The following is a 24,398-nucleotide window of genomic DNA, read 5'->3' as shown; positions in this document are numbered from 1 at the left end:
ATGTTGCAATGCATTTCCTGCGTTACCACTTCATTATTAGACATTCTGGCCGGTAAACTTTCCATTGCACTAAAGAAAATGGGTACTATGAAAATTCGTTGTCCCTTTAACATGGGCCCAATGCACAGTACACGGGTGTTTTTGCACTTCACCCCGATCGTAACACAGCTGCCATGGCTGGGATACAATCTTGCGCCCTCAAGCTTAGTAGCCATAGCCACTATTGCACCAAGGCAGGTGTGGCTGAACACTTGCTATCATCATGTTGCTGATAGCACAGCTACACGTGCTGGCGTCACTGGGGCATGTCTAGCACATGTGAAGTACAGAAACAGCTACGCGATCAGAACCATCATGCCAATTGCAGAAGCTGCAAACAATGTTCCAATCCATGGATAAAGAAACGGATTGAAATGTGTGAACTGCTACGAGTGCTGGCCTGCGCACATGTGTGATCCAATTTCTAGCCTCTCCTCGAGGCTGCTAGAGGGCACTGGGATGCATTTCAGCAGCAGCTCCTGTGTTTCAATTACTTTTGTCCGCACCTGTACATGAAAGGTCTCAATGTCTTGTGACAAGGTTTTCATTTAACACTCTGTGAGCCATAGACAATATTCTCGGAATGGTTCCAATTTGATAAGTGGAACATCTGTCAGATTGAATAAACGCACAAGTCCAGTGGATATTTGCAAGGTGGACAAAATTGTTTAGGAATTGAAATCAAGCCCAATGCTCTAAAAGAGGCTTCCTTTACAGCTTTGTGCTTTCACCTGATTAGTTGACAGTGACTGGCAGAGTTTAATGTCTTAAAGCAAGACTGGCTATGGCAGGAATCTTAGTGGAGGACTCTGGGTCAACATTGGCCACCTGTTACGTAACAAATGCTTGCGACAAGAGCATTTCAGCATTCCGCTCCAATTAAAATTTAGCTACTAGTGCGAGGAATTGAACTTGTGGCATCATGTCTACCAATAGAATGCCATAACCACTCAGCCACGGTGGCAAGTGTTGTTGGTTTAAAGAAACACTTGTCATTCTAGTTTTGCAATGACAGTTGCTCGACTGAGCTTGTCATGTCACACACACACACAGTAAAACTGAAACCTCAAAATGAAACTTTTCATTTTTTGCGTGCCTTTCCCTGCTTTTCTTTTCGCTTCTTGATGTGCTTGGGCAACTTCAGTTCGCGCTTCTTCTTCTTGGCATCCTTGACTGCCCTTTTCCTTTCCCTCTTTTCTTCCAACGATTCCCCCTTAGGCCTGGCTGTGCGCACAAATTTAGACTCCTTGTCATCACCATCTTCACTCTCCTTGTCTTCACACTCACTGTCACTTTCATTGACCTCTGAGGACGAGTCATCTGAGCCATTCTCGAGTAGTGCAGGCTTCTCAGCTGGGCCTGACAGGTCATGCTTCATGCCTGTAATGGTGTGATAGAGAATTTCTTTGTTTTCCTCCTGCACACCCACAATGTCCTTCTCAAAGTCAAGCACATCGTCCAGTCTGTGTGGTATGTATGTCTTCTTGAAAACTTCCTCATCTACTTGGTTCGTGGCTTCTGCACCAGTTTCTTCAACAAGTGACTGTGCTTTTTCAAGGTAAGCATCCATGTTGTCTTCATTAATAGTTGGGTCTGTGACAAAGTCAAACAGCTGCCGAACACTCATTGTCTTCACATCTCGCTTGCTGAAAAAGTCTGTGACGTTGGTACAGTCCTTGCGCAAAAACTCAAGCGCATTAGGATGGTCGTGCTCAACTGATTGTGACACGTCAATTATCACAATCTTACCTTCGTGGTATAGCAAGTTGTACTCGCTTAGATCGGCGTGCACAAGGCGACACTCGTGGTAGAGCTGTCGCATTAAGACAATGCAGTCTCTGTAAAGTTCACGGGCTTTGGATTCACTCAAAGAGACATCTTTGAGCTTGGGTGCCGGCCAGCCATCCTTGCCGACGAAGTTCATGACAAGCACGTGGCTTCGGAGAACGATGGGTTTTGGACAAGGCAAGCCTGCGGCGTATATTCTCGAGAGATTTCGCATCTCCTTTTCCGCCCAGGTACGGACCATCTTGCGCGGGTTGCTACTGCAGTAGCCGCTCCTGAAGCGGAACTCGCCTGTGACATACCGGTCACGGTCCTTAAAAACCAAGATGGACGTCTTGTAGATCTTGATGGCACGATCTGGAGCGCCGTCACCGCCAGCCGTGGCATGATATACGTTGGCCTCTTTGCCCGTGCTCACGCAGCCATTTATTTGCTCCACTAGGCCACGGTTCAGGAGCTTAAAAAGTATGATTCGTGTCCTGCGATCAAGGACCTGCTCCGCTGTCGCCCTTTCCACCTTGTCACGGACGCGGACGCGCTCAGCGTCTTGCCTGCGGCTCGCCTCGTTCAGCACACTTAACGCGCCAGCAGCCAGAGCTGGACCAGAGTACGCTTGGAGGTTGATCTTCCCGCTGTACTTGCCAGAGAGAACCTTACACTGGGCCTGGAATGAATTCTGGTTGGCACTGCGTTGCGCGTTCGGGCGACTGCCGGCGCTAGCCGAGTTGTGGTACACACTCCCTCGGGAAAGGTCGTCCCAGTCGTAGCCGTCGTCGCCACTCAGGTCGCCTTCGTCGAATGAGTCGTCGTCGTCGCTCGGCAGATGCTCTGGGCTGCGGCGTTTACTAGATGACACAACCAGGCTCTGCGTCGCTTCGGCGCTATGCAAGACGTCAACGTCGCTTTCGGCGTCGTCGAATTGCCCCTCGACGACGTGGTAGTTCATTTCTTCGCAAATATTTGTTGATCAGTATCTCCGTGATGACTGATCTATCAAAACCTACGACTTCACGAAAACGCAAAATCAACCTCGTGGACGGCGCGATACACATGCGCACCAGATGCGTAATAATGTTTTGGATTGGATCGGTTTTGATTGAGCTTATCTTGGAAAGTGTCTGCGTTCACCCGGTCGACCTGAGCACGACCTACTGGAACTCCAGACCTGCACAGATATCCGGCATCTATGGGAGCAGCTTGCGCCCACTTTCGTTCAACCGACGGCCGTAGGTGGCGCTTTTATAACCTGTTCGTCTGCTACGCGGTGGGCGGCTGTGCGGCGTTGTAATTAGTACGGCAGCTGTTGTGTTGTGACGAACTGCTTGTCTAGTTGATAATTTTTGCTAACACAGTGACAGTGATGTCACAAGGCTTTGATCGGTCACTTGGCTCCAAAAGTTGACTGCCCGAACCTAAAAAATGTCGGAGCATGTAGTCCGCTGCTCTCTAAAATAGCGTTAAATAGCCGCTCCTATTGCCTTTTTCAAGAAGATTATTGTAAATCACATTGTGTATAGAGTTCGCAAAGTACACAACAGTTTTATTCTACACGTTGTAAAATTCGCTTCTGCGCTCTTTAGAAACTTGAAACCACCGTAATATTCGACGACAGAACGATTACCACTCATTTTAACTCTTAAATGTTGTCCGTGAATGCGTCGTGAGTTCAAAAAGTGAATTACACACACAGCTTCACTGCGTACGTATCTTAAGCACCACCGTTATGCTGCCGCCGTACCACGCAGAAAAGCTAGCTTTACAGTTTGGAAAGAGTCCCGTGAGATGACACTGGGATCGCTTTATTTTTTGTGAGCTTTCTACTGAGCTAGGCAACAAACGACAATAAAAACAAGGTATGCTCACCTTTCCTTGAAACAGAATCGATCAACCTATTGCACATATCGGGCGGAGGACTTGTACTCGTGAATACTTTTACTATATACTTTTACCAGCTGGTCAACTGCCTTTCATTACGGCACACAGCAGTAAATTCTCATGTCATCTACGACACTAGGCTATCTGTAAACAACTAAAAAAACTAGATTATCCTATGAATCTTTTTAAGACAATTTTTTCAGTCTCTTATGGAGGCTAGGAAAGGGAAATTTATGTCGTCGATCTAGCATTGCGGCTGCCACCTATGCTCGTTGTTTACATTTCTTGCACCGCTCCTCCTCTTGTAGTTTCACTATTCAAACGCAAAGCATTCGCAAATATGTTTTCTTTTGTATATTTGTGAATTTATTCATTTACCGCCAGTACAAGAGCTTTGTGCCTTCCCAAATGGCAAGACAAGCGCTGAACAGATCGCAGAAGCAGACGACAACGAACAGGTTATAACTAGCGCCACTCCGCTCGTACCTTCTTTCCCTAGCGGCGAAAGAGGCGAACTAGACCAGGCGTGCTGGAGGAGGGAGATCTGTGCAGGTCTGGAGTTCAGTAGGTCGTGGACCTGAGAAACTCTACGCGGACGACGGAACCAGATGCAACGTTTTTAGATTGGTTCTAAAAACGTTGCCCACTGATCTCCACTAGGGTTCCCGCTAGTGGAGATCAGTGACGTTGCCTAACATCTAAATACGTTCCCAGATGGAACGCAGGCATTAGGCAACGTTCTTAGACATTGGCCGTTCACATAGAGTTACTATACTGACTCTAGAGGACAAGCTACCCATAGGGCCCATGCATTAAAATCGGGAACCGCAAGAGCGCCGCCATGTTGCTACGCGCCGAGGTTGCCAGCTCCCGAGACGATTGCTAGACTTGGTGACAGTAGTCAGTTTTAATCCGGCAACAGTAGCAGCGTAGCAGCATGGCGTCTCGCTTGTAGTGTTATGATGTGTGCGTGCAGCCGTGTTTTTGGGCTTTATAAGTCGGTTCTTTATTCTATGTTGCGGGATGGTATGGGTGTGGTCCATGTTGGCCGTACAGCTGGCAGTTATGCAACCGAGGGATGATCCTGTTCAAGTTTCCGGCGGTATGCGGTTTTCAGCGGTCACGCCTGTTGCAGGAGTGTCACTCGACGAGGTTACGAGCTCAAAGCTGTGGTCAGATTCCTCGTTGGCGTTCCGTAATTCTCTTCGCACGGGCGCGGTATGTTGCAAAAGCCGCTTTCGCGGTCTATCGTCGTGACGATAGATCGAGTTTTTTATTAGTATAAGTAATGATCCAGCTGTAGGGCACATGTAACCGACAAACGGAAGTCTCAGGAGAGTACCTGAGATGATAGTAGAGCAGGCGGCGCAGGAACTCCAGGGCACCCGAGGGACAGTGGGGGGATCAAATCTCGAAGCAGAACGATACGTAGGTTGGGGCCGCCGAGGCAGGTGTGTGCCAGGGAGTGTTCGCACGGACAGCTCCCCAGGCACGCGCAGCCGTGCCTCGCAAGGTCGAGATACTTTAAAGGCACCTGCGCCCATGATCTCTCTTTTGCCTCAGCGCAGCGAGCACGATTAACGAGAATAATGTGGAGGGCATCCGGTGCAGTCGCGAATGCATCATGAAAAATGTAGCTCGCGTCGCCTGGCGTCTGTAGTAATATCAGAGTTGGTTGAATGAACTTTATGCATAATACGCTTTGTTACGGTACCTTAACGGAATGGGTCTAGAGGACGGTGTTCATTTTTTTCGTACCGCCCTAATCCTATACCGCCACTACAAACACACACACCCCCCTTTTTTATGTATACATAAAATTCCTTGCCATGACGGATCATAGCCTTGCCATTTGTTGGGTGTGTTGGTAAATTGAAAGCATATTTAGCGCCAACAAACAAGGACGGAAGGGAGACAACAACACAATGTGCAATGCGCTGGATCATAGCCTCCTTTATTTTTGAAAAATAGAGGAGGCTATGGACCGAGTGACCAGTTCAAGTTGTCAACTTGTCGGTAACTGTCGTAGGAATCACTGTAATAAATACAATTCCACGATCGGATTGTTTACTTTCATTTTTTGTTGTAACACTGAGGACTACATAGAACTTTATTTTGTATATGTGAGAGAAGTATGTGGATATCACGAGCTTAAGCCAATGTGTGATACACAGACAAAGCAGCTGCTACAACATGAACTGCATTGAGGGCCACACAACACATACGTAATTAAAGGTGCAAAATATAGGGGGAAGCTTCAAAATACGCTTTGTAGCACTGCAAAGTGTAACATATATTGTATGTGTACAATAAATGTTCAAAAATACAATGCATCAATGTCCCATTTGCCTTCAAGTTTATTATGAAGTTCAAGTTTACTGAAGTTTATTATGAGCATATGTACAACAGAAATCTACTAACACACCCGCAGTCAAGGTGACTGTTCGAGGTGTGCTGGCTGCCTCAGTGTAAGAAAAAGAAATTGGGTAAATGTCGACACCAGTGCCATTGCTTCTTGCCTCTGACCCGCACGTGCCTCTGCGGCATCTTTGTGCACAAGTGTGCTGGCGTGGCGAGGCGTAGGAGTCATCCGAGAGAAAGAGTATTGTTTACATGGAGAAGTGGCTGTTCACATTGCCTGTCACTTTCCCTCAAATGTTTCCGTGGCGACTAGGGTGACACACCTGCAGTCAAGGTGGCTGTTCGAGGTGTGCTGGCTGCCTAAACGAAATAAAAAGAAATTAGATGAATGTCGATACCAGTGCTATTGCTTATTGCCTCTTACCTGCATTTGCCTCCACGGCCTCTTGGCTTGCAGAGTCTGTATGAGGGAGCTGCTGTGGCTAGGCGTAGGCATTGTCTAAGCAAAAAGAAAAGGCCATTTAAATGGGGAATTAATGAAATAAATGCAGTTGTTATGTCTGCTTCTTGCACTTTTTTGCCTAAAAGTTTTCAAACATAGTGTCCAGAACACACCAGCACTTTGACTGCTTCTGCTTTTTACCTGCAGGTGTTGCTGCGAGATCCTTAGTATGGCTGCGTGCAGCATTGTAACACTTGGTGGAGGCATTTGAAGTGGTAGCCAAAAATATAAAGAATCATCCTTGTCTGCACGAATGCTTTCAATTTCAAAATGCAGTGGTAACTATCACTATTGGTGCAAGGCCCCCCCACATCTATGCGGCAAGTGCCATGGCTCGAAACTGAATTGTTCCTTTAGTGTTTCACAAGGCATCTGACATGTCCACATTAGATGTGATGTGTTTGTTTTTATTTATCCCAGTGTGGAGAGAGCATCTATAAATGGCTGAAGTACTATAGCGCCAAACAGACGACACAAGAAGAAGAGACACGGACGAGCGCTTATGTCCGTGTGTCTTCTTCTTGTGTCGTCTGTTTGGCACTATAGTACTTCAGTGATATGCACCAACTAGCCCAACAAAAAGTTCTGCTGGAATATCATTAAATGGTTTTTTTTTTATTTTTGCGTGTCTTCTTTTTTGGTTTATTTCTGAATTTATCATGATGCTAAAGTGACTTATGTAATGGCAATCAGCTTTTGTTTTGCAGAAAAACAATGCATTTCCTGACCCACTGTTTGACATCCCCTCACTAGCATAATTTTGCAGAGTATTCTACCTATATTGACTTGCTCGACCTCCACTAAAGAGTCTTGCATTTTCAAATACTACGACTCTTTCCTTGAAATCATTCGACACTTCTCATAATTTCTGTACCTTGGGCTTCTGATACTCTGCAGTCAGCATTTTTGCTTGTTTCTGACTAGAAATATCTTCTTTAATTTAGAGCTTAAATTTTACTTTTGGAACACATGGAAGGGCTTGCCATTGCGTATCTGCATAAAAGGGAAACATGTTTCATTAAACATTTGCAAAATCCAACTGAAGATTGATGAATGCAGCTTGCAGTGTGATATGACTGAATGAGCCATAAAAGTAACTCATCTCACCTGGTAAATGAAAGCACATATTAGTGTGATGCACAAGATACGTTACACTAACGTGGTGGGTTCTCTTGCTTATACAGCAAAATAATCGGTGCGCGAGAAAAAAATTATTTTTGCATAACCCTTGTACACACTGACTTAAGGAAAATGAGCTGGAGCTGTCCACATGATGTACTTATTTTACCTGCGAGTATGGTCAACAAAAATGTGTCCCAGCTGCTTAGTGGTATTCGGGATTATGTCAGTATTGCATATGTGCCTGTTGTCGAAAATAACTTAATTTTGAAAATGCTCGCAGGGATCTGATGTGCATATCTGCAGTTTATGGATACATGTAAAAGACTCAGCATCAAGTGCAAGTGAACGGTCCCACAGGCCCGGAGTCGATCATGCAAATAGATTCGCTGCACAAATTTGTGACCAGAAAAGATATTCCACATGAAATGGCATGCAAGGAAGTGTTGAAAATATTGTACAGTTAATAAAACGCCTAAGCTATTAATATGTGGGTTGATGCGCTCGTTATGCAAAACGGAGGTGAGGCGTGCAGACAGTTGGACACAAGAGTATTTACAAGCAAACAACACGAGCGCGCCGCCCACTTCTCTACTCTTGTGTCCTGTTTGCACGCCTCACCAGCTTTGCATAATGAATCCTTACCAACTAGCTCAGCTTTCTGTCGTTCTAAGTCTCGATGCACTAGATTTCGTCCGCATTAGGCACTCGATCGCCTCTTGATTACTTCGTGGCACAGAAATACTCGGCATCAGGCTGTTTTTCTGCTGTGGCCTTTGTAGAAGCATGATTGTTCAAAGTGCAACAATTAAACAGATTCTTTGAGTTGCTTGTGGCTTCGCCAGTACAATTCCGGTGCGCTGGTCCGCCTACTGAAGGGAAACCTGCAAATAAAAACACCGCTCCGCATGCAGAAAAATGCTCTACTGTGACGCTTCTCAAACGATTGTGATGTACCACAAGAGCTGCCTACTCGCGTGATATTCTCAACAAGGAGATACATTCGTTTACTTACATATGAAGGTATATGCCAGACCACTTCGGGGCTTCGGTGGCACATAAGGCACGAGTGTGCCATAGCGTCCAATGTCGACGCGCGATCGCATGTCAAACCAACGCCTCCTTTATTTGAGGCCTAAACGAAACTACTACGCATCCAAAAAAAAGATTCGAAACCGAAATTCGCGTCATCATTTATTGCATGAATGCGTACATCGTGATTTCGATAAGTCACGGACTTAGCGATCGCTTTTTGTAAACTTAATATTAACGTACCACCTTCATAAAGCCATCAGGTATGCGTTTTTAGATGACAAAGCATAAGGTGACGTGTACTTGTTCTCAGCTCTTTCAATAGTAATTGCGCTGGCCACATTGACCAGTAGCAACAGGGCGGCGCCCTAGAGGTTCCCACTTTTCCGGCCCAGCTTTTCCTCTAGAGTTGCTCTACTAACTCTATGGCCGTTCATAGACGGTGGCGCCAGATTTCCCTCTAGGAGCGCGCCAGCGGATTGTAGTGGTTATAGTGTACTAGCATTATTCTAGTACACTATACAGCGGGTAACCGTAGAGTTTCTCACTAGTGAGAAATTTTATGCGGTATGTTAGCCGTTGTGCGGAGTAGGTCCATTCGGCGCTGCGCCAAAAAAAAACCAGCGACCTGTGTTGTCCGAAGCAGACGGCTTTTCTCACCTCGCTAAGCTGCAGCCGATTTCGTGTTCTTAAGTGCAAAGCGCGTGCGTGTGTGAGCAGACCCGGCGGCTGCAGCTCTCCGAACTTTGTCCCTTTACTCTCGGAATGGAGTGCCTGTATGTGGTAAGTGTATACAAACGTTCTCGTCGCCAGCTTTATACGGAAGACAGAGCTTTTTGCACAACATCGTGAAATAGCTTGGTCAAGGCGAGTGATTTCTGGGTTTGCCTTGTGAGCTAACAAGTCAAGCCCGGAAGTAAAGAAATATATATATATATATATATATATATATATATATATGCTAGAGTATTTCTTACTCTTGATTTGGTTGCCAGTATGCACTCATTTTGTTAGCTACACGTTTATGCATTCGGAATGAAATATTTCTTTTATTGTCACCAAGGACGACGCGACGCGCGGCTGTTTGCTGTTTTCCCGCCCACTGTGTTCTGACCAACTTTTGACCCATGCTTACATCAGGGCGGGAAACTATGTGACAGCTCTTTCGTGCGAGCTAGACCGATTGGTTGCCAATTCGCTCAGCTATAGCTCTCTTAGGTTTTCATATCACGGAAGGCAGTGCTAAAACACTAACGGTACTTCTATAAATCGCGGACGCGTGGTTTCCAAGCCATAAAAAAACGCGGCAGATTATTTGCGCTGCATGACGAGTTTGCCAAATCGTTGGGAAAAGTTACTGCAGAAACACACTATAACGGAAGGGAGCGCAAAGCGCTGCCCTTGCTTTCGATATTTTTCTTTCATTTTCTTTTCTTTTTTTTCAGTGGACAATGTCGCTGACATACGAAATTGCCAGCGCGCGATTATGTCAATTGCGCTTGAACAAGCGTGCATGAAAACTCAGAGGGCCACAAAAATTTACAAGGCGCAGGTCTTGCGAGAAAGCTGTATTCCCGCGAAGCCTTGGCACATAGCCTCGAAATCGAAGTTTGGATCTGTTGTATTTTTTGGGAACTTATACTTTGATTCTAGAAATTAGAAGCCCCCCTACAACAGCGCAAGAGCTCACATTTGCGTCGTGGAATCCATGTTGCATGTACTTACTTTTGCGGCCAACTGGATGTACAATTTGATTGCTTTATACCACTACCTTAGCGTCCCCTTGAGCTATAGGAGCCCTGCTACAAGCGTGTACCTGCACAAAAACAAATTCTTACCTACATGGCAGTTCAATCAACCATCACACTCTTCTGTGGGTGTCTTAATTGTATCGGTGGATTTGTTCAGTGCAACAATAGCACATTTCTGGCATGACACATCAAGCTGAAATAATATTGCAATCATGCCACAAAAACATCTTTGTCTCACACCTGTATGCATTGATTGTAGTATCTTAATTTTCAACATGGGAGCAAGCTAATTATGTCATCTACAATTCTTTAATTATAGTGTTCACACTGTACTGTTACAAAAGGCATTGTAGTATCGAACGCAAAACTTATATAGATGGCCTTTTTTCCAATATTTTACTCCAGGTAAATGTAATCGGAATGCTGTTTCTTGCTGAATCGGCTGTGCATCTGAATCTGCTCATAATGTGCAATGTAAATGAGTGTTCCTAGTGCTTTGGAGCCTTGCCCGTTATATTAGACACAAAATCCGGTGTAGTGTCTTGTCGCAGTAGTGGTGGGAATGCTGCGTCAATCTGTGCCAATCGAAACTTATTGCTCCATACTGCTCCAAAAAGTATTTTCCACCTAAATTGCTCCATTGGGATGCCATGACATACTTTTCACGGTGCAAAACTTGGGAAGCTAACCAGCATTATGATACTCAGAGTGGCGCCCTTAAATTAATTGGCCACATTTGCTCATTGTGTTATAGCTGTGAACAACACCATTCACCCAAACAAATTATATATATGAAGATCAAGACTAATAGATACACCCCAGCTATTAAATATTGTCGAGCAGGAATTTGATTTTTGTGCACCTCAACTTCAACACCATATAAAAACGTTTCTGCTAAACCATCACATTTCGTATAAGTAAATATGTGCTATGAACTGTAATCCTGGTAGAAAAAAAAATAACTGTTGCATGATTTAAGTGTATGCATTGTTTTGTGTTGCATTTCAAGTTTGTCAGATCTATAAGTTCACATCTATTATCTGTGTGTACTACGTGCTTGAAAACATTGTCACCAAATGTGTGCACAACATATGTAAATGTCGTTCTGAAGGCCCCTTGTGTTTATCAGTCTCTTTCGTCATCATTACTTGGATGTCTTGATTTTCGTATTGTTGCTACAACAGTCCGACCACTTTGTCTTCACCTCTGCACCAACGTGCTACTAAGTTCTTTGCATGCCTTATGTGGAAAATAAACCCGCTGTGGTTGCTTAGTGGCTATGGTGCTGGGCTGCCAAGCATGAGGTCGCGGGAATGAATGCCAGCCACGGCGGCTGCTTTCGATGGGGCGTAATGTGAAAACACTGGTGTACCTAGATTTAGGTGCATGTTAAAGAACCCCAGGTGGTCCAAGTTTCCAAAGTCTTCCACTACGGCGTGCCTCATAACCAGATCATGGTTTTGGCACGTATAAAACCCCATAATTTAATTTTAATGTGGAAAGTACACGTATGTTCCATTTTTCTTTTGGCTGTTTAGAACATTTGTTGGGGCAACGCCCGAGTTGCAGGCACATGTCATACAACATGCGAACACACTTTTGTGACTTGGTTTACATTCCTTGTTTGTCATCCATCAAGCATTTTAATCAGATGCTGATATCTTGGTATGAGTTCAGACGCTTGCATCAGGGTTTGTACACCTCCTTGAAATCCTTGAAAACCCTTGAATTTGGAAAAGCAGATTCAAGGGCCCTTAAAGCTCCTTAAAAACAAATGTGCTCCTTCAATTCCTTGAGAACTGGAGTTGGGGCCACTTTTGAATGTTTAAAGGGACAAAACTCTGCATAGGGGCTATGTCATGAACACTGTCCATGGGGAAACAATCTTGGATATTTTCTTTTGAAAGTGTCGCTAGATGACTGCAATGTGGCATTTCCATAACCACCAATAGGTTTGTTGAAATCACCATTGTCATTGTGCCGCTAGACAAAGCCAGATCGAGCGACCAAGCCGTGTCATCATTTTGTTGTTTTGCTAGTTGGTTCACACAGCTGCTATCACAGCTCCATTTTCGCACCTAGGCACCAGAAATGCCTCGTGGAAAGTAAGTTTCAGCCATTTGACTTAAACATGGTGAGCATCTTAATTAGGCTGAAGTCGGACACTACTAACCATCATGCCAGAAGGCGACTGACGAGATCGTTACAATGGAAATGTCAACCTATGAAAGGGACCTGAAGAGCCTGAAGCAAGTGTCCAAATCAGCAGGTGCTTAGCAACAAGAAATTTAAGCTAAGAAGATTTCACTATATTTCAGTGTGAATAAGGTTTGTTTCCCGCCTCCTTGAACTTTGGCCTTTGACATCTTGAAATCCTTGAATTTTGAGTCAGAGGTGCTGCACAAACCCTGTTGCATGCACACAGAGGTATTTTCATTCCCATGGTGAGTCCTAGGGCATTTTTGTGCACTACAGGTTTCCATCAGTGACTATATCAGCAGTGCCAACACGCAAATGTGTCTAATGCATAAGCAATTGCTGTGTTCACCTTTTGTCCTTGTAGAAGGCATGAAATATATTTGCTCTATTTTCTTTATGATTTGTTGATTCAAATGAATAGTCCTGAGGAGTTATTCTGTAAGAGTCCACCTAGTGGACATGTCCATTTCATCTGCTGCCGAAGTGCTGATTTGCTGTGGCACCTCGCTGCTGCGGATGCACAGCCCAGCCAATCAGAACTTCAACAGCAGATGAAATGGACATGTACACTAGGTGGACTCTTACAGAATACCTCCCCTGTTCTCCTTGCGGCAGTCCTTTGTTAACATTATTGAGCTACCTTCACAAATTAGCACCCTTGAGCAACATTGAAAATTTAACGAAGGAACATTGTACATTCACATGGCATGATTGCACATAATGCCTTTGCAGATAAGGTGAGCTCTGATCTTTAGACAAATAGGATGCTGGGAGAGTCCATAATCCACCAGAAAATGAGCTCTGATCTTTAGGCGAATAGGATGCTGGGAGAGTCCAAATTAACCAGAAAATGCAGAACTAAACTAGCACACGCATGAGAGAATGAAAAATAACAATATGCTTGAAATCTTTTTCTCTCTTTCTGCTGTGCCCTTGAGAGCAGAAGTTTACTGACCACGACATCAGCAAAACATTTTGAATGAAATTTAGAATGGCATAGTGATGCAATATGGAATTGTGTCAGTGTATTTGATTGGTTGAACACATATACATTGGCTGTACCACTTTGTTTCTGGCTCCCACGCCTAGACTTCAGAAAAGTCTATTTTCCCACATCTGTAGTTCTTTTAACTTTTACTTGCAGGTATACATACATATCCCGGTCTGGATCATGGGACATACCTGTTCTGCTTTAGATGTGATCTAGATTGAATTAGTTGTGCACTACGTAATTACTGCAAAACAGCTGATTTTGTTGCATTTTAACTTGAAAGAAAAAGCAACAACAAATGTTTGGCCAATTTTATCATATTTTCCTTCCAATAGACTCATTGATGCTAACTCTTAACATTGCCCTATTGTCACTATTTTGACTGTCTTAGCAGCAGTACCTGCCATGGTTGCTTAGTGTCTATGGTGTTGGAGTGATGAACATGAGGACGTGGGATCAAATCCTGGCCACGGCGGCCGCATTTCGATGGGGGCAAAATGGGAAAACACCCGTGTACTTAGATTTAGGTGCATGTTAAAGAACCCCAGGTGGTCCAAATTTTCAGATTCCCCCACTATGGCGTGCCTCTTAATCAGATCGTGGTTTTGGCATGTAAAACCCCATAATTTTGTTTTTGTCTTAGCAGCAGACCAAGAAGAAGGAAACTCTGCTTGGAGAATCATTCTAACTTCCAGCTGCAGAAATCAGACCACTATAGTCTGGCCCACTGCCTTTGCTGCAAGTCCTAGGCTGGCTCTTCTTTTGACACGAAAAGAAGTGACACTAGAAGGCAGCAGCAGAAGTATGGCAGTCCTACATCTTGCGTTTGTCAGAACACTGTGTGTGTCACATTTGACACACAGCTTGGCACATTTGCATTTAGCTTTCTGCGCTTTAATAAGCTGTGTTTGACAGAGGGTGGTAACATCACACATGTTCTGTGCAAGCCCATAAGCCACAGTAGCTGCATTGGGGCCCCTCAGTCAATGTAGCAGCAAGTGGGGACTCAGTAGGTGGTGAGTTAAGCACCACCAGTGACATGGCTTAACCTGCCTTGATAAGGCATAAGAATCAGCTGATTCTTATGCCTTTTCACAGAATTCTTTTCACAGAATTTCATGCCCTAGGGCATGAAATTCTGTGAAAAGCGTTTGTGATGTTGATAAGTGAGCTGTATCTGGTTCTGAAAAATTCGTGGATCTGTCTGGAAAAATGCTGTCGTAGCGTAGCTTTGCAGTAGGCATACTGCTGGTATGCCTTTGTTTAGAATTGATTGGTGGGTGTTGTGGCTAGGGTGTCGTTCTGGGCATGGAATCCACCAAAGCCCACCGACTACGACATCAAGCTGTAGAAAATGAAGGAAAAAAGGTTTATTTAGCTTAGTTACCTGGCTCCAGCGTGGAAGCCCACTCCATGCAGGAAAAAGTTAAATGTCTCAGTTCACATCGGGACCACCTGTCACTTTAGAAAAGTATCTGCTTTTCATCCCATCGTTTTCCCTAGGCGAGTCGACTAGAGAATCTGAAGACTGTGCAGCAGCAAATCACCATCGTCGACTCTATTGTGATACCACGCATATGCTATCCATAAACCGCAGTAACTCCGTCTCGAAGAAATTGGTTTGGAATCTGTGGAAGAAAGAAATCATCCAGCGACACCTGGGTCATTTGTCGTTGCCCACCCCGTTCTTTGCTCAGTCTGCCAGGTGAAGGGTGGTCTGAGGGCCTTTCATGGAGCCCTGCAACAGCTGGTTTACACGCTGTCTTCATGGCTGGATAAGTGCCGAGGGATGGGTGGTGATTCGACTTGTCTAATCACTGCACATATTCATTCGTAGTCATGGTTCCCTCCTGTTCATCCTTTTCTCCGGTTTCCAGGTAATGGTGAGGTGAGTGTTCTTAGTCGTCGTCCATGCCGCATTGACGCCTGCATAAGAGGTGCGGTGGTTTGAAATGTGGCAAACGTTTAATTAACACCCTTAGTGGTGTTGAGACATAACAGTGGGGTTTAGCATTCCAGAGAAAGAGGTAGCTCTGTAATAAAATGCAGGGTGTATTCTGCTGGTATGTGTATGCAGCCACCTACATGCAACACAACATAGTGAAAGGAACTAGGGAAAGAAAGCACATAGGAGGAGTAGGGCAGGAAAAGGCACAAGAAGGCAATATATGATCATGGTATGTACAGGTAAGACAAAGGAGATGGCGTTGATGTAAATGGGGTAGAGCTTAACAGCCAAAAAGTATCACAGGGTCTACATGGCACATTGTAGTGGCGGCCTCTGGACTATCTTTAAAACTCTTGGGTTTCTTTATTGGGCATCCGATGTGCCGCCCACCAGTGCTTTTGCATTCCATCTCTATTGGAATGCGGCTGGTGCAGTGGGAAATCGAATCTGTAGCCTCAAGCTGCGCTTTGCTAAGGAGAACACTTTCCTCAAGCATGCTTTTGTAACTTGTCTGTGACAGTAAAGACGAGAGATGTTTACTGTTAATTACTTCCATTGCTAAAATAGGCTCTCCTCCCCCCGAGAAAAAAAAGAAAAACAATTCGTGATATTGAATCATGTTCAGAAATCCTCCATTTTTTTCATAGTTGTCAGCTCTGCATATAATGATTGATTTTTACTTGCTACCATTTGCATATTATAAATGTGAACATGTAGTGTGCTACTTATCTCACTGAACAACATAAGTAGTACTTTTAATATTGAGCAGTGCACTCTGCACTTAAACACCATTAAGAGAAATTCAGGAAACATTTATTTTGCTTTCGGTACCACTGATCAGAGGCACTAAGAGGTGTGTGGTACTCATTGTTTTGCAAGGGAGCATGGCCATTGGAAAGAGCACAGTTTTGGATAAGAGTTGAACTCTATTGCCCGATTTGAGAGCACAACAAAAAGCTCATCCCACCGACTCTAGCTAGTTCATTTCTGAAAGGCAGAACATTGTGGCTTACAGCACTGTGCTAATAGAAGAAAACTACTTTTCTTTCTTGGCTGTTGGACTTGGCTCATTACAAAGATTAGGCGTACAGTGCTTGCCACCTTGTCTTTGCCTTGCCAGAACTTAACATCCATGTCCCAGTTGACACTTTGCACTGAGGCGGTTATGTCGATTGGATCGCAGAAGTGCAGGTGCATGTTACGGGATAAAAATGTGGACCATTGGAGCCACTAAAAAGCCAGATTTTCTTACAGGTTGGGCATGTAGCTTGAGAAACACCTGTGCTTGTGTCTGATTAATGCATTGCCGTTTTCTATTTCAGTCTTCAGACAGGCTGCGAAGAAACTGACATCTCTAGCAGAGTGGGATAACATAACAGTTGTTGTGGGCCTCCATTTCATCCATTCCATTTCTTTTACCATATTATTATTAGCTTGAAAGCCAGGGGGACCATTGTTCCACTAGGATCAGCCACTTGTCATGGTGTTGAAAGGAATCTTACAAGAATGTTTCACCATTCCATTGCCACTTGACTTAGTTGTTGCTACCTCTGCCATCTGATACCTAAGAATGCACATTGCAGATTACCTAGTGCACACACAGCTGACATCTGGCATCTAAGGATGGTAACAGTAGTGTTAATGTTTTAGGTATACTGTCATCGTGTTTACCTTTACCACCCTAGCCACCTGCAAGCTTTGCGTGCTAATCCATGCCCCTCCTGCTATGCGTATGTGTTTGGCACTTAGCGCATGACAAGTTGGTCCTTGGTGGGGATGGTAATGGCATACAATTCTATTGTGATAAAACACCGTAGTTGTGTTTTGTTTCATGCAGTCTTATCCTGCAGTTCACAAAATGTTTTTATTTGCACCACTTTTTGGGGATAGATGGCTGAAAGTGCCGCTACTCTCGTGGTTCCATACTAAACGAGCACTCTTTCAGCACTCGCCAGTTATAACACCACATTACAGAATGTGTGTTAGCATAATTAATTGTGAATCTTGGCTAAAATTATTTGAATGTTGGTTGTTGGAGTGGGCTTCTTGACGCTCACTGCAGTGGATAATGTTTCTCCAAAAATGAAGAAAAATGGTTTTCTGCCTTCTCTGTGCTGTTTTTGAGCATTACTTACCTTCGCCGCTGTGCCTGATACAGCTTCATTGTCGCAACGGTCTCAGTCGAATTAACCTTACTTTCAAACGAGTGACTGGCATTTATGAGAGAGAGATACACATTCTTTATTGGATGCTGCAGACGTTTGCCTCGCCATGCTTCAGGCAAGAAAAGCGATGCATAAAATCACACGCTCAAATGCATAGTACACATTCACACAATATACAGTCATGACAATGGGGTGAATGCAGCTATATTTGCCTGCAGTTTCTGCCAATGTGTTTTTGTGTATTTTAGTCTGTCCTGAACTCTCACTCTTATTTAATATATGCTTTATGTATTCTGTGTTTTACATGGTGGGGGATGTTTAATTGCATACATGCGTAGGAAATGTCAGCACGGTGGCTGTTCAAATTTTCTCTGTAAAGGGTGCTCAGAAAGTGCAGCAGTGTTAAGGATCTACATAGAGAATCACGTGGGTCTCCTTGGGGGAGTAGAAAAAAAAAAGCCTGCATCAAAATTCACAAGGCCATTTGTTAAGTCTGTCATCCAGCACCTTTCCTTTCATTGTGTTGACTATATTACGGCTGGCTACTTCTTATTTTGGTGAACTCTTCTCGTGTTCAAACAGCTTAAGGAACATCAGCCACAATCCTTTCTCACTCGCACTCTAAAGGTAGGTCTCAACTGTGGTTTGTTTGTCGGGTAGTAATTGCCTTACCCACTGTTCTAATGCAGAAGTGTGCAAGTGTGTGGTGTGCAATAAAGAGCTTCAGCTTTGGTTTGACTGTGCTGGTTTTGTTGCAGTGCTTGCGCTTATCTCACTGTGGCATGTGGCTGCCTCCTTATGCTCATCCTGAATGTTTCTCTTTTTCAGGAGGAGGCTGCATTGCACAACCTGCTCCCTACAGACGACGGTGAGCTTGAGTCGAGCCTTTAGTGCTTCTTGGTAGTGGTATTTGTGCTGACATCTCGGTTAACATTGGCTTGTTAAATGTGATCACCGGTAAATCTAACATGCTATAACTTGCTATACCATACAAAACAGGTGGTTATAGCATCAAACCCATTGCAAAAAAAAAAGAACAGAAAATAAAAAATTGCAGTGAAGTAGAGTGTCCGCCAAGGAAAGACAATCTTTCAAGCAACTGCAGGCTTTCATGAAGTATTTCGAGATACTAGATTGGAAAGGGAGGGGGCAGTAATGGTAAGGATCAATAGGGAATATCTCAGCAAAGGGAAGTGTGCAGGTCACATTGTCTTCTTTATCAACAATAGCATTGACTTGCAACATGTTGTTGAGAATTTCAACTGGCAAAGGGTAGGTTTGAGCATTAATATTCAAAAGGTAATGTTCAATAACCTGGCAGATGAGGAAGAATTTGTGATTAGTTGCCAGTTTCTTGAAGCTGTGTGGGAGTATGTTTGTCTTAGTGAAGCAGTTGCAGGGTATCTGGCTTATGCAAAGGAAATCTCCAGATGAATAGAAATGGATTGGAATGCGTATGGCAGGCATTCTGAAGTTATGACTGGCAGCCTACTGTTATCGTGAGAAAAGAGACATAGAATCAGCACAATATACCTCATACTAACCTATGAGGTTTTAACTTGAAGGATGACAATGAATGTTAGAGAAGATGCCCTGTGGTTTATTATTTCGTGGAGCAGGATGGGTGCCAAGGGAAGAGAAACACTGTCGAGTACAGCAGTGGATTAGATGGCGTGATCAGGTTTGGAAATCTGCAGGCATAGAATGGACTTTACCGATGCGAGATAGTTCATTGGGGACTTCTGAGAGGCCTTCATTTTGCAGTTAACATGAAATAGCTTGATGATTGTAATAGTGATAACCTATTGCAAAGGGCCAAGGACCACTTAGTTGTTAGCATTACGATTTGCATTCTCGTGCTTATGCAGGTTTTTCTCACACTGTCATTTCCACATAATGTTGGAGTAGTTGTTGATGGTGTGTAGGTACAAAGAGGGTTGGATTAAATTGGAAGGTGCAACAAGGGACCAGACACAATCTCGAGGCATTTAGTGGATGCACATGTGCTGTGTATATGCAGTATTGTCTGGTGCACCTAATTTTGATCCCATACTAATAATCTGTGCCTAGGCCTTTCAGAATACTGGCATGAGTTTGCATCTGTTACATTGTTTACGACAGGATCATGAAAAGAAGCCGACTGTGCCTGTTGTGCATAGATAATAGAAACTTAGGTGCAGATGCCTGGCCCCATACTTACTAGAATACAACTGAAAGAAAAAAAAAAAACATCATTCGGCAACCAAGGCACAGGGACGGCACAGCGTTGTGTTAGTCCACTAGCCAATCACAGAAGCAAACAAAGTTGTCATGCGATGTTTTCAAAATGGCGTCGTACTTGATACCTCCAGAGCATCTGCTGTTCTTGAAGAGTCTTTTCATTGGCAGAAGTGATGCAGTATGCAACAGACATGTACAAAGTGTATGGAGTCTGAGCATTTCACTCTTCAAAAGTCTGCGGTACAGTTAATTTCACTGCTGAGCCTGTTTTACTCGTGAAACTTCACTGCTAACTGAAGTGAAACTTGAAAGTAAATAGTTGCAGCGAAGCAAACATTTTATTTCAGTTGAATAAAGAATTAGGCTTTCACCGTTCCACTATAATAGACAAGTGAAAATGTGTAAAATTACGCGCTCATAATTTTATTTTTGTGATCACCACCTTATTTAGGTAACAGGGAACGTTTGAAATATGAACTAGTTGCAGTCTTGTGGAGGAAGAGTGGCTGGCAGTTATGAGGGTGTGGGTGGCGCTTCACTGCAGGCTTATGTTGTATCCGACTGTAGTATTCGGACAGACTAAACTTATACAACTGTGTCTTCGTATGTGCGCCTTTTATCATTCCATCTAACTACGTGCTGGCCTTGATGCATCGAAGCAAAGCTTCAACACTTTACACGAAGAATTCCTCACTTTGTTGCATGTGCGCTCCGCGATGAACCCTTTAGGCCCAAGAAGAGCGTTGACTAAAGAAAAAAAAAAAAACGGACATGTGTGTGTGCACACGGCACATTGGGGGAGCGCTGCCTATCTTTGTCCCACCCCCGGTGAATGCCGTCCGCTGTGTTGAGGTCGTTTATTGCTCGTTCCGGACGCCATCTCTTGTAGATAGTTCCTCGCCGTGAGCGGGTGGCGTTCCATTGTGGTTGAAACATATCGCCAGTCTTTCATCTCTGGAAACGAACGTGGCTGACTGGCTGGGCACGCGCATCGGCCGTAGACCATCAAGCGAGGGGCGTGTTGTGCTCTTCGTGCACACGGTGGGAGCGTGCCTTCGCAGGTGGAGGATGGTTGGAGAGGCGGCCGAACATGCCGCGGTGTACTTTGCAGCAGACTAAGGCTTTCGGGGTTCAGCGCTTCTTTGCCATATGTGAGAAGCGATCCCAAAGCAGGCGCTGGGTCAAGTGGGTGGACGGACAGACGGATGCGTTATATGTATTAACGTCCCCGTAAGGAGCTAGGGGCACGTATTTGCGTTGTGACCAAAGTTCACCTGCCAGGCTGGCAGTCTTTCCTTTGTTGGAGAGAGACAGAGAAAGAAATCGCCAGAAATGATAGTCAATAATCATAATGCTAGTGAACTTGGTAGCGAGAGTTATAAGACTACATGGGATAGACGAGGTTTTGGAACAAAACGGAAAGCAGTTGAGAGCTGCAGGCACTTTTCAGTGGAGGCAGTTGTCCTTTGAGGTTCAAAATGTTTTCACCTGTTATGAAACCGAGAAGCGGCATAACCTGCAGCAACACGCAGGAGCCTTCGCGTGCCGTTTGCGTGCAACGAAGACGCAAGCGGAGTGTTCATCGCGTGTGCAGCGGCGTCCTGCGTCCTATTGTCAAAGGCTGCGCTTCTTTGGTGACATCTTGCTGCGACCTCACGCGCCTTTGATCTTCTCGCTGTGTGCTTCGATCGTAGAGTTAGTTTAGCTAACAAACTGAGTGGCATTCGGCGCAAGCCGCAATTTTCGGCGCGTGTGTTCGTGGCGCCGTGTGTTAGTACATGCCACGTACCTTTTCGCGCTCCACTTCCTTCAGCAATATAGCTTCCAGATCTCTGCTCCAAATCCCACCCCTCTGCATGCGAAGTAGTACGGCAACTACATTGAACGTTTTCTGCTACGTATTTTCGACGTCGCGTCGACCGGTGTCACCGCCTCCATTGCGAACTGTGCGATAACCGCGTTGTAATCTCGGCCTAATTGTTTTGCGTGTCATCGACGGCCAACGCGGATAACTGGTGGGACACATTCCACAAAAACGACGCGTATGTCGCGTGCCACGGGTCGCCGCTGGCGCGCCACAAAAAAATGCTCCGGAAACGTTCCGTGGCACACTGCCTTAAAAAAAAAAAAAAAAAAACGACGTGAGGCAGACGTTCCAAATGCGGCCGAAACGATTTTCATGCGAACATTTTGGGAATGTCCATCCATGCCACGTAAACGCACAAAAAAGGAAACGCATCTACAGTATATACTCGTGGGAAGAACGGATTGCTCCTCGCCTGGCTGCCAGACAATAGCTCTGGGGAATCTTGCTCAACGTGACCGAGATGAAGGAGTTGAAACCTGAACTTTACGAGAGAAAAAAATCTGACCCATTTGGCTACTGTGCGGCAGCATATTCCGGGCAATAATTGATCGTTTTGTGTGTGCGCGTATAGTATGCTGGTTGTACGAGCGACGACTGTGTATCAGCGAAGTGCCAGGAGCGTTGTACCAGCGAAGTCAACAGGAGACTCGAGGCGAAACGGGAACTTTTTTGCTGGCAGCGGACGCCGTGCAACGCGTGCGGGAATGGACGTTAAAGTAACTGTTTCCACTAATTATTTTCGTGCGCATATATTGCACTTGAAGCCTCTGCAGTGTTCAAGCCATATGTATCCGCAAAGTATAAAGTGTAAGACTACATATACGATAGTCTCCAGAACTTGTGACGATATGCCTTCCACGGGCAGTGTCTGACAAAGCTACGCGGAATGGCAATGTGTTTCGTCAGGTTTTGCAGTCGAGAATATCTCGGAAATTGTGCTGTCGTTACAATTCCCGTTAAAGCGACTGTAAAGGAAAATATATCATGAGAAGCTAACAACGACACCAAAGGGCAACACTGGGAAAATTACTTATACTTACTAACTGAATTAAAGAAATGATAAATCAACGGGTGCGAAGACGTGGGATCGTCCCCTACCTGCGGCAAGTTTTTTTCATCCACTTTTATTTCCGCTAATTTATCATTTTTTAAAAATTCAGTTAGTAAGTACAATTTTACCTATGTTGTCTTTTGGTGTCTGTTTGTTGGCTTCTCATGATATGTGTAATAAAAATCGGGCCCCAGGTTAACCACCTTTCTTTTTGTAAAGGAAAATATTAAGTGGAGGTAGATCGATATATTATCGTCGATAAGTCAATCATCGTTTTTGATGTGGCGGTATATCACTTTGTCGCGCATCAAATTGGCGCCCAAGGTTCCGCTGGTGCTCTCCAATTTCAACGATCCGCGCCAAATACGGATGAGTTCACGCAATCGGCAACGTGACCGCTCTCCATGGCGCCCTCGGTGAAAGAGTCAGTGCTGACGTCGCACGAGAGGTGCTATAGTCCACAACAGGTGGCGCCACGCCAATTTTCTATTTTAGTCATATTCTCGCTTACAAATGTAGCATTCGTTCTTAATGAAGCTTAACCATTCAATCTAGCTCGGCTTAATATTTCTCTTTAGTATCCCTTTAAGTGAGCGTCTCTTCGGATCGACTGCAATTGCCTCAATTGCAGTATGTGCGCTTAAAGGGAATCTGAAGGTCCACCACGACCACAGATGACCAGTCTAGACCGGTAGAGTATTATTTTAAAACAGTCTGTATTTGGCAGTGAATAGTTGATTATCACTGGAAAAAGTGAAGGCGTAAACTTCCCCATTTTGAATTTCGCGCTGGCACGTTCTCGTGACCTCACAGTTTTCGCAGTATTTGAGTTTTGGCGCACGAACAGCTTATCGAAACTTGCTACACTGTCTTTGCTTTCTTTGGATTGCCTCGCATAGTCCTTTTCCATCGATGAAACGTTCTAGTTTCAAGCAGGCACTGTCTATGATGGCACGGCGAACTGTTGATGGAATAAATGCTTCATGGCGGCGTCGGGCCACCAATGTTTCGTTGGTGCGCGTCTTTTCTGGTTTACAAGGCCGGCGGGACGTATACTGTCCTCTTTGCTGTTGCGGTGGCGTAATTTACTGATGCAACTCAATTTTACATTTATCATTGTTGTCCGTTTAATTACTTATAGTTAATTGGTGTGTTTTGTTAATTCGCTGAACATATGTTTGGATTTCTCGTGTTAGTAATGTCTGCCTCTTGGAATAATCCGCCTCAAGGACAACAATTATGCTGTCTGCCACAGGTGATTTCTAAACATTTCATTAAACTTAAAAATGATCACTCCGGTATAGTTAGCTACCGTTATTGTCCACCTGAGCTAGAAACAAAGCGGCGACAATTGCCTTCTGCGGCTGTATAGTGTCCCATTGTGTGCCATTCAGCTGCAGGTGCTCTGACGCCCGACGGGCAATATGCTCTGCATATCTGCGTTGTCGTCCAATTAGCGCGGCGGTCGAAGAAGGTCAACGAAGGCTTCTGCG

General features: G+C 44.6%; 2 protein-coding genes and 1 long non-coding RNA gene across 5 annotated transcripts in view; 1 reads left to right on the top strand and 2 right to left on the bottom strand.

Moving 5' to 3' along the window:
• Nucleotides 1-1,098: 1,098 nt before the first annotated feature.
• Nucleotides 1,099-2,928, bottom strand: RIOK1 (RIO kinase 1). The gene has a single exon (XM_070529886.1). It carries the CDS (start codon nt 2,768-2,770, stop codon nt 1,121-1,123), a length of 1,650 nt encoding a protein of 549 aa, XP_070385987.1. The 5' UTR covers nt 2,771-2,928; the 3' UTR covers nt 1,099-1,120.
• A 1,795-nt stretch (nt 2,929-4,723) lies between these two features.
• On the bottom strand, nt 4,724-8,794 carry LOC139052789 (uncharacterized). The gene is made up of 3 exons (XR_011510057.1): nt 8,697-8,794; nt 6,485-6,559; nt 4,724-6,420 (listed from the first exon to the last, which is right to left on the bottom strand). It is a non-coding gene; the product is annotated as an uncharacterized lncRNA (long non-coding RNA).
• Nucleotides 8,795-9,245: 451 nt separating this feature from the next.
• LOC139052787 (glycerophosphocholine phosphodiesterase GPCPD1-like) overlaps nt 9,246-24,398 on the top strand; it is a 277,931-nt gene continuing 262,778 nt past the window's right edge. For 2 of the 3 annotated variants that reach the window (XM_070529864.1, XM_070529863.1), the window contains exons 1-2: nt 9,246-9,496; nt 18,596-18,635. In XM_070529864.1, the coding sequence (XP_070385965.1) occupies nt 9,479-9,496; nt 18,596-18,635 (58 nt within the window). In that variant the 5' untranslated portion in view covers nt 9,246-9,478. The remainder of the gene's footprint in view (nt 9,497-18,595; nt 18,636-24,398) is intronic. The other variant, XM_070529871.1, reaches the window with a different exon arrangement.

Source organism: Dermacentor albipictus, unplaced genomic scaffold (genome assembly GCF_038994185.2).
Source record: "Dermacentor albipictus isolate Rhodes 1998 colony unplaced genomic scaffold, USDA_Dalb.pri_finalv2 scaffold_34, whole genome shotgun sequence".
Classification (NCBI taxonomy): Eukaryota; Metazoa; Arthropoda; class Arachnida; order Ixodida; family Ixodidae; genus Dermacentor; species Dermacentor albipictus.
Note: the sequence above shows the minus strand (reverse complement) of the source record. Positions and strands in the feature narration are given on the sequence as shown.